At 35.8% G+C, this 15,629-nt stretch overlaps 1 protein-coding gene across 6 annotated transcripts in view; it reads left to right on the top strand.

The window, feature by feature from the left end:
• PHLDB2 (pleckstrin homology like domain family B member 2) overlaps positions 1-14,374 on the top strand; it is a 149,669-nt gene extending 135,295 nt beyond the window's left edge. For all 6 annotated transcript variants that reach the window (XM_027867949.1, XM_027867979.1, XM_027867988.1 and 3 more), the window contains 3 exons: positions 3,078-3,297; positions 11,541-11,626; positions 12,280-14,374. In XM_027867949.1, coding sequence (XP_027723750.1) covers positions 3,078-3,297; positions 11,541-11,626; positions 12,280-12,420 — 447 coding nt within the window. In that variant the 3' untranslated portion in view covers positions 12,421-14,374. The remainder of the gene's footprint in view (positions 1-3,077; positions 3,298-11,540; positions 11,627-12,279) is intronic.
• The last annotated feature ends 1,255 nt before the right edge of the window (positions 14,375-15,629 follow it).

Here is a 15,629-nt window from a genome sequence, read left to right on the forward strand (position 1 = left end):
GGGAGGAATCAGCTCAGGAAAGCTAATCTACTTATTAATCAAGGGATTATGGACAGGAAACATTAGTCAATTGATAAATATGAAGTAGAACATCAAAGTTATTTTAATTTGCATTTCTCTTGTTTTTAGTTTTTATACTCAGTCCCTCTGCCTCGTCAAAAAATAAAGAGAGATGCATTTCCTCATGTATTCTTAAGAATCAGTCTTGGTCATTATGGTTATACAACATTCAGTTTCTTTGGAAACATGATTTCTTTGAGTATGACTGGTTGCTGTGTAACCTTTGATAGATACAGGGACCGGACTTGTGATTTAATTCATATGAAGAATCCCAGGTGAGCAAAGTCCCTCTACTTATGCAGGTTGTTGCCTTCTCTGCAACTTATAGTCTTAGAGAATTGTCCAAAGCACTGAGAAGTTAAGTGATTTGCCATGGGTCACATGGTTAATATGTGTCAAAGGCAGGACTTAAGTTTAGGACTTCCTAGGTTCAGCATGAGCTCTTTAGCTAATATGCCAAGTTGCTTCTCTACATTTGATAAGCCACTGAAAACTCTCAGGCCTGTGGTATCCAGAAGAATGGGACAAGAGAACTAGAAGCCTGAAATCATCATAAGGATCCCTTAGAAAGGTTTGTGGTGTTCCACCGTCGCCAAAGCCAGTACCATTATCTGGTGCACAAGTTCTGCAAAGCTAAAGGGTAGCTCTAAGAAGGAGAGCTAGAAATTGGCACTCGTTTGGTTTCCTTCTGCTTGCCAACTCTCTACCAAGTTCTGATGAGCAATAAAGCTAAGCCACACCATCTTGGCAGGCCAAGATGCAGAGCTTATCCTTAAACCTGATTATATGTTTTGTGTCTTGATTAGGTCATTCTATTCCACCCGCCCAAGAGCTCAATAATCATTTCAGTTTTCCTTTGAATTTGCATAAGGGAAAAAGAGTTTCTGCTGTGCCAAAGTGCTTACGGGTAGTTTATTTTATTTTATTTTATTTTTGTCTACAGATGCTTTTTATGTTTGTAACCACAGTGACGTATGCCTTGTAAAGACCAGCCAGACTCTTCTATTTGCATCTCAGGTCATTAGTAATAAAACAATCATTCAGCAAATATTTATTAAGTATCTACCATGAGCCAGGTACTATACTAGGCCCTAGGGATAAAAAGAAGAAAAAAGCATGTCTATGCTTTCCAAGGACTTTACAATATATCTAAGAAAGATAATATTAACATAAATATTTAGAATGTAAATTCCTTGAGAGTAGAAATTGTTTCTTTGTATTTGTATCCCCAGCACCTGGCTCAATGCCTGGGAAATAGTAGGGGCTTAATAAAGTCTTATTGGTTGATTTATTGTACAGTTACATGCAAAATAGATACATAATAAGGATCAGGAATTCTATGTGTAGCATTTTTAATGTATCACTCCTGTAATACCATAGGATTTAGGGCTGCAAGGTACTTTTGAGATAACTTGTTCTAACCCCTTATTCTACAGATGAGGAAACTCATTCCCAAGGAGAAGTGACTTGTTTGACTTCTGATTGAAAATCCTACTGGCTGCTTATTAAGCTCAAGTTTGAATTTCACTCACTATTTTTTTTTAAACTTTTCCTTGGATAACTAAATCCCTGCCTTTGAGTTCTGTCTTGTTGGCTAGTAAATTGAGGTGTTCGTTTTGGGGTGTTCTGCAGAGTGTGAGTTCCTTGAGAGCAGGGACTGTTTTTTGCTAGTTTTGTTTTTGTTTCCCTGGTACTTAGCACAGTGCCCAGTGAATAGCAGTGTTTAATAAATGCTTGTTCATTGACTGACTGAGCAATGTTTGCAAAGTAGATTAAGGTTGATCACATATGTCTCTTTTTAGAGTAACAAGAATAAGGTACAGGACATGTTACCAAAGGTAATAATTTGCATCTGTAGAGGCATCTTACATGGACATTCTAATTCATCCTCCTATATTATTTCTACCCTATAAAACCCTTTCTAAATGACAGTTTTCTAATTTCAAGTTATAGAAGAACTGTCTTCTTGATTTTACCTGATTCTACCCCTGTTTCTCACATTTATCTCCTTCTTATATTATCACTTATAACCACAACCACCTTGGTTCAGGTCCTCAGCACTTCTATCTATACTACTGAAACAACCTCCTAAATGGTCTCCATGCACCCGTTCTTTCCCCCACCCCATCCATCCTTCACATTCTTCACACAGATGCCAAATTGATATTCTCCTGCTCTGGGAGTTTTAGTGGCTCCCTATTGCCTCTACAATAATTATAATTATGATAAACATATAATTATGATAATATAAAATAATATAATAATGTTATATAACATATAATAATTATAACAAATAATTCCTCCATTTGTCATGTAAAGATTTTCACAATCTGCCTCTAATTCTATATTTTCAGACTGACTACACATTATTCCTCCTTGTTCACTCTGCATTCCAGTAAATCTAGCCTATTTGCTATTCATACACAGCAGTCCATCTCCTATCTCTATGTCTTCATACACATACAGCCTGGAATGCTGTCCCCACTCCTCTGGCTCCCTTAAAGGCTCAGCTCATTCAAGAGGTCCTTCTTGAGTGGCCCAGTAGCTAGTAGAAAAATTTGTGTTTATTTTTTGTGTGTATGCTTTTTTTTATTATCTATGAACCTATGTTATATTCCTCTTCCCATTCCAAAAGAACATAAGCTCCATTTGGGCAGGCATTGCCTTGCTCTTTTATTTATATCCCCAGCATCACTTTGCACAGTGCCTGGCCCATAGCAGGTACTTATTAAATGTTTGTTATTTGACTGTTTCTTCATTCCTTCTCCCTATATTATGCTAGCATCATCCTACTAAAATATTTTATCAATATTCTCAAGTATTTTGTGTTTGAATGGTTAATTCTTTTATGTCTCCATATCAGGTCATTTCTTTTTTCTCAAAATTCTAACATATGGCAATTTTTATGCTTGGCTTTTCACTTGGTTTCAGGAAGGAGGTCAACTTTGAGGTATGTATAGCCTGAAGCCATGCAAATAATTACTATGGTAGATTAAATGGGTTTTGCTCTGTCGTAGGCTCGACCCTTGACTCGCTATCTGCCTGTTAGGAAGGAAGACTTTGATCTACGGAGCCATGTAGAGACTGCTGGCCACAATATAGAAACCTGTTACCACGTGTCCATCACAGAGAAGACCTGTCGAGGCTTTCTCATCAAGATGGGTGGAAAAATTAAAACCTGGAAAAAACGGTGGTTCGTTTTTGACCGAAACAAAAGAACATTCTCCTATTATGCAGGTGTGTGATACAGTATTTCAACCCATTGATTGTAAAAGCTGTTAAAAAAAAAAAAGAAAGAAAGAAAGGAAAGAAAGAAAATGAGGTAGCATTGTTGTTACAGTCAACACTTAGCCTTCTGCTCTTAATCCTGAAGTTTTATATTAAATTGCTAGTATGTAATCCTTCTACCTATTTTTTTCTTATATCATAAAAAGATTAGTTTGCCAGTTCTACACGTTATAGAATCTTATAGCTGAAAGGATCCCTTAAGTTATTTAATCCAATGCTGTTGTATAGATTGTTGTTTTTGTTGTTTGTCCTTCATTTTAGAAGATGACCAATGAATGACGTCACGATGTTGAGGTCAAATAGGGGATGACGGTGATGTCTTGACTTGCATATGAATTGTATTTAAGTGAAGCAGAGTACAAAGTCGTTAGCCTGATTCTTTCTTCTAGAGTCATTGAAGTCCAGTGGCACGACAAAAGTCAAGACAACTTGAGGCAGTGAATGAGATTAAGTGACTTGTCTAAAGTCATGCAGTAATTTAATGGCAGGGCTAGGACAAGGATCTGTTGTCTCCTGACTTCTGTCTGGTACCCAGAAGTGTAATGCAGCTACTGAAAAGAAATTAGTGAAATTATGTCCAAAACAAGAAAGGGAGCAATCCCATATTATTCTGAATAGATGTAACTATATATAGAATATTGTGTTTAGTTTGAGACACTACATTTTTAAGAATAGACATTTTAAAACTGAGTTGACTCTACAGAGGGCATTTAGAATGGTGGGGGAGTCTGACATTTGGAACAATTGAAGAAATTGGGAGGATTTAGACTGAAATAGAAAAGATTTGAGTTAGGAACATGATAGTTACTCAGATTTTTAAAGGGCTATTATACAGAAAAGATGGTTTACTTATTTTATATATCTCTAGATAAGCATTTTTTTTGTGTCCTGGATCCCTCTGACTGACATAGGCTGGTGAAACCTATGGACCTATTCTCAGAATAAGGTTTTTAAATGCAAATGATTACCAAAGAAATCAATTATGAGGAAATATAATTCCCAAGAACTAAAAAAAAAACAGGTTTAAGAATCCCATATCTAGAGAGAGTAAGCATTGAAAGGTGTTAGTTATAGGGATACATATTTTGGTTTAGCATAAGGAAGATATTTCTAACAAAGCTTATTAAAAATGGAAGCTGTGAGTTCACCTTAATGTAAATGTTCAAAAATCAGCTGAATGCCGATTTATGGGAGCTACTGGAAGGATATTTTGTTATACTATGTTGTTGTTGGTAGACTGTACCAGATGTTCTCTAAGGTTCTTCTCAACATTTAAATTTCCACGGTTCTGGTCAGTTTCTTTCATGTGCAAAACATCCTTGGGGACTTTATTACCTTTTGAATGTTGTCTTGTTTTACAAGATAATATGAATCATAGTCTCAAAATTGGAACAGACCTTAGGAATCATCTAATCCAACCACTTTATAGTACCTTTGACAGGTAGTTATCTAGTTTCCACTTGAATACGGCCTGTGATAGGGAACTTACATTTTTCCAAGGACACCTTTTACCCTTTTTCTTTTCTTTTCTTTCTTTTTTTTGAGAAAGCTATAACTATTAGGAAGTTATTTCTTAAATTGAGCCACAATGTGCACTGGCTAAACTTTTAGGTAAGTGAACACCTCTTTCCTCAGACAGATTACCTAACCAACTTTTAAGCTCTCTCGGGAGATACAGAGTCACTAAGTATAATGTCTTCTGGGTTTAATCACACTTTGAGTATAGAATTTCTTAGGTGGCATGGTGGATAGAGCATTGGGCCTGGAGTTAAGAAGACCTAACTTCAAATGTAGCCTTGGACACTTTACTGTGTGACCCTGAGCAAATCATTCAACCTCTGCCTGCTTTGGTTTCCTCAACTGTAAAATAGGAACAATAATAGGACATACCTCCTAGGGTTGGTATAAGGATAAAATGTAATAATATTTGTAAAGTGCTTTGCAAACTTTAAAATTATATTTAAATGCTTATTATAATATAGCTTATTATTATGCTAGCTATTATTACAGCTGATATTTTGTGACACACTCTTTCTCCTCTCTTAATCAAGGAAGGTGCTTACCACCTATATACTTCCTTATGTAAGCTTCTACTTCGTCCCTTTCTGCATCCTTCTGACATCTTTTCTGTGATTTGTAGGAGCTTTCCTTTAAAATGACTTGCAGAGGAGAAAGCATCTCTTTTCCCCATCTGGTAATTTAATCATCAAAGGCTCTACCTTAAAATGTCCACTTAGTCCTTGAACTATGATTTAACATATATGGTGGTAGATAACCAGTCAGCATGCAGAATTTGGTGTCAGAGAAGAAGTGAGTGATGACAATTTTCCTTCAACTTTTTTCTTTACCCTTCCCTGCCACATAAGGACACATAGCTTATTCATGAGAAATTCTTTCCCACATATGTCAGTATTATTTGGTGGATTATGTAAGCAATGAAGATTCCCTTCTAGTGGCAATTTAAAATAATAAAATTTTTAAAGCATAGATAGGAAGAGCTCCTTTCCCTGTGATATAATACACAATGGTCAGCGTCGAGTGGAATTTGTACTCCTACATTAGAAAATGACCTTTTAAAGCCATCGGAATGGAAAATATTTTTTATGTTTGTCATCTGCCCTACTTAAGTCATACAAAATTAGACAAACTTAGTTGACAGTCATGCAACTTGTTTATGAAGTCTAAAATAAATGAACTGCCTTGAATTTATTTTAAAATTTATCAAATAACCATTTTGAGCATTGGCTGTGAAGTATATCCAGAAACAAGTGAACAATGTATTCAGCAGACTATGGAAAAAGCCCTGGATTTGGAGTCAGAGGACCTGGGTTCAGATTCTGGCTTTGCTACTGTATGACCTTGAACAAGAAGTCACCTTCTCTGGGCCTCAGTTTTCTCATTTGGAAAATTAAAGGGTTGGAATAGATAACTTTTAGATTTTGGAACTGGATAACTTTTCTTCTAGCTCTAAATTTTGTGAGCTTTGAGTTACTAAGTAACTCAAATTTTTATGAATTGTTGTTAGTAGCAATAAGAATGGGGCAGTTGGTTGGTGTAGTGGATAAAGCGCTGGGCCTGGAGTAAGGATGACTCATCTTCCTGAGTTCAAATCTGGTCTCAGACATTTAGTAGCTATGGGACCCTGGGCAAGTCACTTAACCCTCTTTGCCTCAGTTTCCTAATCTATAAAATAAGCTAGAGAAGGAAATGGCAAACCATTCCCATATTTTTGCCAAGAAAGCCCCAAATAGAGTCATGAAGAGTTGGCCACAACTGAAAATGACTGAACAATAAAAAAGCAATAATAAAAATAATGATAATAATAACTACTTAAGTTTACATAAAAAGAAATAAGCCAATCAACAAGCATTTATTAAATGCCTACTGTGTGCTGGACACTGTACTCGTGCTCAGGATACACAAAAGTGAAACTTCTCTTAACCCTTGAGGAGCTTATTACCCATCCAGGGAACACATGTAGATATTTAGGTATGTATGGAATAGATATAAAATAGATGCAAGGTGATTTATTGGAAAAAATCTAGCAAAGGGGTGGGGAGTGAGGTGGGGCAGAGAGATCAGAAAGGCTTCGTGTAGAAGGTGCCATCTGAGTTGAGCCTTAAAGGAAAAAAAGGATTCTAAGAGGTAGAGCAACAACAATAATAGGTTTTATTATATATATTCTTTATATTATTATATTATGTATTATATTATATATATATATATATATTAATTTATTTGATCCTTACATCAGCCCTGGGAGGCAGGTACTATTATTACCTTCATTTTATGGATGAGGAAGCTGAGGCAATCATGGTTAAGTAACTCACATGGGGTCACATGAAGGAACATTCATGGAGTGGCTTCATGTGTAATAGGGTGGGACAGGTAGGCTGGCAACAAATACCTTTAAAAGGACCTTCCTTAAATCATCCCAGTGAAGATGGTTGTATAAGTATTATTATCCCTATATTTATGAAGGGCGAAAGTGAGGCTCAGAGAGGCTATATGACGCTCCGAGAATCTCACAACTAATAGATGAGAGCACCAAGATTCAAACCCATTTCTAACCTGACTCTGAGAGACAGTGGAGATAGTATAACAAAAGGATTATTGGCTGTTGGGTAAGAAAAGACCTGTGTTTGAATCCTGGCTTAATCAGTTATTAGCATGTGCTTGGGCAATTTAACTGAGCAAGTCACTGAGCCTCATCTTAAAGAATGTGTGGTATCTTAAGTAGCTTTAAGGAAATGCAGCCATCATGTGACATCATTGCAGCCTCTAGCTATGATCTTGAATCCATGAAAGTTTACACCTGGTATAAATGTAGAACAATAGTTTAAGATTGAATTGAAGAGGCATGTGCTATATTATCCATAGGAGATACTGTGGTTAAAAAGAACTTTTTTTTAATTTTCCCTTGATTTTAGATGCCATAATAAATGTAATAATTTATATTTGTTGACAAATATGTATCGCATATATGTATATATATACATACATGTACATATATATGTATGTATATATACATATACACATACAAATTGAAAACAAAAAAAATCAGCTATCATTAACATGGTCTATGATAGCATTTTGTCAAAGTAGGATACACATTCTCCTTAGAACTCATTCTTTCCCTAATTGTAGACAACCACTGGAAGGTAGGAAAAATAGAGACAATAATCAGAAAGAAAAATTGAAGGAGGCGATAAATAATAAAGATTAGAAGTGTATTCTGAGTGGAAGGGAAAGCACAGAATAAGAGTAGAATCCTGGAAATATTATAGAAGTAAAGAAATATAGATGAATGGAGGAAGACTAGTTCCCCTAATGGTTAGTGTTTTCTCCATCCTCCCCAAAATCAAGTATATACTTCTCTCTTTGCATGTTGTATCCCGCTAAAATAGAATATAAGCTTCTTGAAGGCCTGCATTTTTTTTTTTGTCTTTTTCTGTTTTTGTATCCCTAGTGCCTAGCAAAGTACCTTGAAGTGTTGGATTGGATTGGATAGTTACTAAAATTTTAAAAAGGGGATATAGCATAGTATTTAGTCAGGAACCAAAAGTCTGTCAAGAAGTGTGTGTGTGTGTGTGTGTGTGTGTGTGTGTGTGTGTGTGTGTGTGTCTCTGTGTCTGTGTCTGTGTGTTTGATGGATTAGAGAATCACAATAATATGTGATCTGATCCAAACTCCCAATCCATAGAATCATAGCTTTATAGCTAAAAGAGACCTGAGAAAAAATTTAATCTAATTCCTTCATTTTACAGATATGAGCACTGAGGATCAGAGAGGTGATGAGGCTTCCTCAAAGGCCCATAGGTAGCCAGTGACAAAGAGAGAATTTGAAACCAGATCCTCCAAATGCAGGGCCTTTTCCTACTGTACAATAAATCAATCTCAAGTTTTCCTTAAAAGTGCTGCCTTGTTTTAGATTAATTTTATATCTATTTAAAAGACAGTATCATGAACAACCTTTTTTAGTTAGTATAATGGAAATGTACTCTTTTTTTAAAAAAAGATAATTCAATGCCTGAATATGCATAAAAGCAGACATAATAAAATGTGCTAGTCTCCTACTTGCCTCCCCCAGTTTTCCAAAAATAACATTTTTAAACATTCTGTCATGTAAGAGTCTTCTAACTTGTCCTCATCTGTACTTTGCTACTTCTTCCCATTCATCAGTCACTCAGTTAATCTAATTACCTGGGTTTTTACCTTAAGTTTCTCTTCCTTCCCTCCGCCATTCCCTTCTCACGCCCCCACACCCCTGGTCTCATTAAGCTATGTGATTCTAAGTTGCTGAACCTTTCATCTCTTTTTCTATTCTCAAAATGGTTTTCTGCAGTTGGACTACTACTGACACTAGCGTTGTCTCTCTTACATTCAACTTCAGGAGTATGGAATCATCTTCAAAGTCAGGCTGCAGTACTTTTATTGGAGAGCAATTAGGCAGCCAGCCAGTCAGCCAGGGTGAAATTCAAACTAGGCTTAAGCCTTTGTCCTGACCCCCTTAATCTTTAAAAGTTGTGCTCCCTCAGTTCTTAGTTGCCATAAAGGAGGGTACATCTGAATGCATAAATTCCAAGACTTCTCAGAATATCAGCAATCCATCAGTGCCCTGATAAAAGCATGATCAAGCAGCTCACATCTCTCTGTAGCCAGAGATCCTCACCGAGTATACTAGATCGCCACCCCTTTCCAATTTATGTACCTCATCCCTCCCTTTATCACGAGCCCCAAACAAGGTTAGTTAGCATTTTAACTAGTTTACTTAGCTGCTTCTAAAATAGCTCAAACTTTTTAACTCAAGAAACTTTCTTACTTCTCAGTCCTCTGCCTCCTCCAAATGATGTGTTTTTGTTGTTGCTAAGTTGATTCAGTTGTGTCCAACTCTTTGTGACCCCATTTGGGGTTTACTTGACAAAGACACTGGAGAGGTTTGCCATTTTCTTCTCCAGCTCATTTTACAGATGAGGAAACTGAAGTAAACAGAAGTGACTTGCCCAGGGTCACACAGCTAGTAAGTGTCTGAGGCTGAATTTGAACTCATAAAGAGGAGTCTTCCTGACTCCAGGCTCAGCACTCTATCCATTGCACCACCTAATAGTAATAATAAGTAACTTGCCTTCATATAATACTTATAATGTGCCAGGAACTGTGCTAAAGTGCTTTACAAATATTATCTCATTTGATCCTCATAACAACCCTGATAGGTGCTATTATTATAGCAATATATTATATTTTACAGTTGAGGAAACTGAGGCAAACAAAGGTTATGACTTGCTCAAGGTCACACAGCTAATAATTGTCTGAGACCAGATTTGAATTCAGGTCTTCCTGACTCCAGGTCCAGCACTTTATCCACTATACCACCCAGCAGCCCTATAATATCTTGTTATATATTAGGAAGAGGCTGAATACATAGTTATTATAGGCTAATGGTATTTTGAATTTTGCTGAATATAGTTACAGTTTAGGAGATAGAATTTGACCCAGATTATTAAAAAGAAGAAAGTGTGTCATAGCAGGTTTCTTTTGGACACTGTGATTAGGGAGGGTGAGAGCTTTGTCTATTTTAGAGATCTTTGCATTATCCTTCCCTTTTAAAGACCCTGTTTAATAATTCACTTTGCCTGACCTCTAGTGGCAGTATTTGAAACACACTGGACACGGTATGCTGTAAAGGATGGTGGGTTTAGGATACCATATTCTAATGTGGAAAAGGGACAAGACATATATTTATTAGGAAATAATAAACATAATGATTTAAATTAGCTAATAGTAAATAACCTGAGTAAGAATGAATTTAATAGTTTATTTTCTAATACTTATTGTCTAGTATACAAAATAATATTCTGGTTTTTAATTATAAGCTCGAATAATCATGGCTTTTAATTATAAGTTCAAAACCAGAATCCCCCTTAACAAAAGATTTTAAGAAAGATATGAAATTACTAGATTGAAATAAATATCTTACTCTGACATTAGAGAGGCAGCTTTTGAGTGCATCTGAGAGATATAACATATAGTGGCACAACAGAGTGCATGCTTGATGTATTAACAAAGAGTCAATTTACCTGGGCTATATCTTGGATACAAATTTACTAGGGAATATTGAAAGCTTCTTTGGTTCTGAGTTAATGGCTTCTATCTTAGTAATGTCTTTTAGGACTAAAAATAGAAGCTAAAGTGCTATGGATGATATTTTTGTATGAAGTGAGCCTTTTTTGTAATTATAATCAAGGTAAAAATTGTTCTTTATTTTTTTTTATGCCCTATGCAATGATGTTGGACTTCAGTTTCCTCATCTGTAAGAGGGGCGGTGGAGCAGACAATAATTTCTAAGTTCTCTTCCAGCCTTATTCTATTCCAGGCCTAGAATTCTATGATTCTAAATTGGTTTTCTTAACTTTTTTGATATCATAGAATGCTTTGGAAGTGTGGTAAAGCCTATGAACCCTTTATTAGGATTACTTCTTTTTAAAAATTCATAACTGAAGGAAATACTAAATTTCAGTTAGAAGTTGTAGAAAATAAATATTTTTTCCCATCCAAGTTCATGAACCCCCTGAAATGTATGCACTGGCCTCTTAGGTATCAATGAACTCTAGGTTAAGAACCCCTTTTCTAAATCATTTGATACTCTGTACTATCTGATTCTGTTTACAAAATATCTGTCCCTCTCATTGCAGATAAACATGAAGCTAAATTAAAAGGAGTGATATATTTTCAAGCCATTGAAGAAGTCTATTATGATCACCTCAAGAATGCATATAAGGTAAATTACATTTACAGATTTACTAGTGCTTTAACTTTCCAATTTTTAAATATATGATAGAATTAGAGAAAGGATTTGTTTTGTTTTGTTTTGTTTTTTGACCTTCCTTGAACTGGTGGCAGAATACTAAGGGGGAGAGAATGGCATAAGAAATATTGACCAAAAGAATTCACCTTTATTTGTGGGTCCAGTTTTAGGGAAAAGAAGATAATAACTTTAGCTTTGTTGTTTTAAGGGCCCTGCCAAGCTAGCTCCTCATTGCAAGGTTTATCAAATGCCAATAGTATAAAAGGAAATAAAGAATTAAGAGTAAAAGCTATCACCACCATGCAGCCCATGTGCATCGTCCCTGTGCAGAGTCTTAGTATACTCCAAGAGTGTGAGAAATGCCTCCCTAGGTTTCATGGAACACCAGGAAAGAGGACAGGGGAAGCCCTGTGTGAAAACTAAAGCAAAAATTATAAAAATATTCACTACTCCAAAAGGGGAAAGAAATATGTAAAAGAAAAGGTATAAACTGATATGTTTCATGAACGAGAACACTGAAGGGAAAAAGAAGCCCTGAAATTTATGTCTAAGTATTATACTAACTCCTATGTGATGACCTTCATTAAAGTTATTTGCTTAATATTCTTTTTCTTTTCTCCTTTTAGAGTCCTAATCCATTACTCACCTTTAGTGTCAAGACACATGATAGGATCTATTATATGGTGGCTCCATCCCCAGAAGCCATGAGGATCTGGATGGATGTTATTGTTACTGGAGCAGAAGGTTATACCCATTTCATGTTGTAATGAATGGCTGCAGCAGTTCGCAAGAGGGCAGATTGCAATAACCTTATACCAGAAATAAGCCATATTCAATCCCATTTGGAAAAACTCCAAGCAAGAAGGATAACATTCACACACATCACTTTACAAATACACGTTTGGAATTCCCTTATATATTAACAAGAGTTTGTTCTTTGTTTTTTGGTTTTATTTTTTTTTCACTTAAGAAGACAATGTGATGCCAATTCATAGTTTGATCATTAACAATGGCAAAAGGACTGAAGTTTCTGCAAGAAGGAAAACATTTTGTTTTGGGAATGACTGCAGCACCAGCAGCATTTATAAGACAATTTTCTTAAAAACTTTTTATATGAGTTGTCTTAGTGAAAAACCAAGCCATTTACAAGTGTTTGTACTCAGAAATATGAGATTATTTTAATATGTGAACCAAAAAATATGATTACATACATTTTTAATTTGTAGCATTTGACATATTAGTAACCAACTGGCTCTTTTTTTAAGTACTTTCCTATCGTGTATTTCATAAATTAATACTACAGAAAGGGACAAGAGGGTGGGAAACAAAAAGAATTTAAATGGATATCTAAATCCTCTGTAGCTGAGTATTGCACCAAAGCCAAAGACTTGATATTGATATGCCTTCTACTTCACAGCAATTCCAAGTGATGACCTATATTTTGATTCTTTGTACTAGACAAAAAGAACTTCAAACTTTTTAATAATATTAAAATGCTATAGGATGTGTTACAAGCCGGTTTCAGAAGGTTACCTTTAGCCACAGACCCAGGCTTCAACTGCACTGGGTCTTTTGGGGGTCAAATGGGCCATAGCTAAAGGCTATACTAACCCCAATTAGTTACATTTCTATGAATGCCAAAACTATTTCTGGAACCCATTAGAATCAGTTCCTGCCCCATATCTTAAATGAAGAGAGTATTCAATGGAATCAATTGTTTTTTATCTGAAGACATTTTCCAACAATCCCTGTGCAGAGATCACTGGTAACAACAACCACTCACATAGCACTTTACAGTTTACAGGGAGCTTTCCTTACAGTAATCCCATGAAGTCATTAGTAAAAGTATTATCGTCCCCATTTTATGGATGAAGACTGAGGCTGAGAGGTTGTCACTTTACTTAGGGTCACATGCCTAGGGAGCAGCAGAGTCAGAAACTCATTCTAGGTCTCCTGACTCCAAACCCAGGACTATATATCCACTGTTTACGGCTGCCCCCCATTCAGGCCATCCAAAGCAATTTTTTTTCTTTTCCTTACATGCTTCTATTTTATTCTGGATCCTGCCTTTCACTTGTAGCCTTCCTTAACAGTGCATAAAGTCAGTTTGTTGAGTTTTTAATCACAAACCAGACTGAGATTAAAATCGAAAGTGATTGTTAGTAAGAGGCAAGGGGGTCTGTTTATAAAAGGCAAATGAAGTGCAACTCATAATGTGTTTAAGGAGGTAAATCCTTCTTTTACATTAGTCACTGCATTTTTTTTATAGTGTTAAAGTCCATTTTTGTTGAATAAAACTTTGACTTCAGGCAAGTCATTTATAATACTTTTCCAAATGTTGTCCGTCCTGATGGTCTGGGTGTATTTGTGCATTTGTGTGTATGTCTATTCATTCTGTTATATAGTGGAAATGTGGTAAATGAGTAGCACTAGAAAATGATGAATTTACCTACAAGTACAATATGGAATTAGTAGAATTAAAGTTTTTCTTCTCAAAATTTGTCTGGAATGAATGGATTTAAATTTATATTTGAAGTCTCTGTATACCTGATTGCCACTAGGATGATTTTGCAGCTGGATGACACATGATTTTACTTGAACAATGAAGGACAGAAGTATTATTGCAGAGGTTTTTCTGTTGTTGCTGTTAATCTTTTTTAAAAGAAATCACAACTAAAAAGTGTATGCTTTAAGATAGTAAAATACAATATCCTAAATGTATCACTTGTCTATGTATACTTTGCCTTCTCCATGAAGCTATACAGGTTTTCTAATCAACTTTTCTATGTTGCATGATTAAGTAAATCCATTTATATTTGTTTTTAAATAAGCTGTTTGGAGATTAAAAATGTTGGCCTGACCTCATATTTTAAAACTGATTTGTCTTTCCATTTATTGGAAGGAAGAACAGTAATTGTCCAGTCCCATCTATACAAAAGGAAAAACAGCCCTTCTATAAGGTTTACAAAATACTTTTCAAATGTTGTATCATTTTATCCTCACAACAACCCTAGGGGGTAAATACTATTATTATTCCAGATGAGGAAATCGAGGTAGATAGGGGTTGTGACTTGCTCAAGGTCACATTGCTAGTAAATATTTGAGTTTGGATTGGAACTCATATTGTCTCAATTCCAAGTGCTATGCTCACTGGCTACCTCTTTCTAAAAAGAAAAATCTACTTGGAAAAGTTTGTTGTCAATGCCACATAACAGAAATACTCCATGTCAGTAATATCTATTTGACAAATAGCACCTAGAATTTTCATATTCTATACATATTCCATAAAAATGGCTCCTCCAGTAGAATATAAGATATATGAGAGCAGGAGCTATCTTTCATTTTTGTCTTTCAGGCAGTCAGTCAGTAACAGGAACTGTGCTATGTGCTGGGGATACAAAGAAAGTTTAGAATAATAACCCTTTCCCCAAAGAGCTCACATTCTAATAAGGTAAACAACACACTAATAACTATGTACATATATCTGCAGTGTGAATGGAAGGTAATCTTAGAAGCAAGGGACTGACGGACTGATGGAAGTCCTGATGGAGAAGTTAAGAAGTGAGCAGTCTTGTTCAAGCAACGGAGAATGTTAGAATCTGTATGTCTATCAGTGTTTAGGAAACTTAAATCTTCACTGCCAGCAAAGTCAGATGTGATTACTGAAAAAGTTCTAGATTGCATAGCCTTTTGTGAGGCAGTGTGGGATTATAGAATCATCAACCTAGAGCCTGAGGGCCCTCAGAGGCCATTTAACCAAACCCCTCATTTTACAAATGAAGAAATTGAATTCTGGGAGCTTCAGGGACATACCCAAGGTCATACAGGTAGTAAGCAACAGAAGCAATATTGGAAGCAGAAGAATAGGTCTTCTGACTTAAGATTTATGTTCTTTCTCCTGGACCATTCTAGTGAGCATCAGAGACAGCATGACTGAGGGTTGGGTTCTGCCTTTGACAGATACTATCTGACCCTG

Source organism: Vombatus ursinus, unplaced genomic scaffold, assembly GCF_900497805.2.
Source record: "Vombatus ursinus unplaced genomic scaffold, bare-nosed wombat genome assembly UNPS02001419.1, whole genome shotgun sequence".
In the NCBI taxonomy this organism is placed as follows: domain Eukaryota; kingdom Metazoa; phylum Chordata; class Mammalia; order Diprotodontia; family Vombatidae; genus Vombatus; species Vombatus ursinus.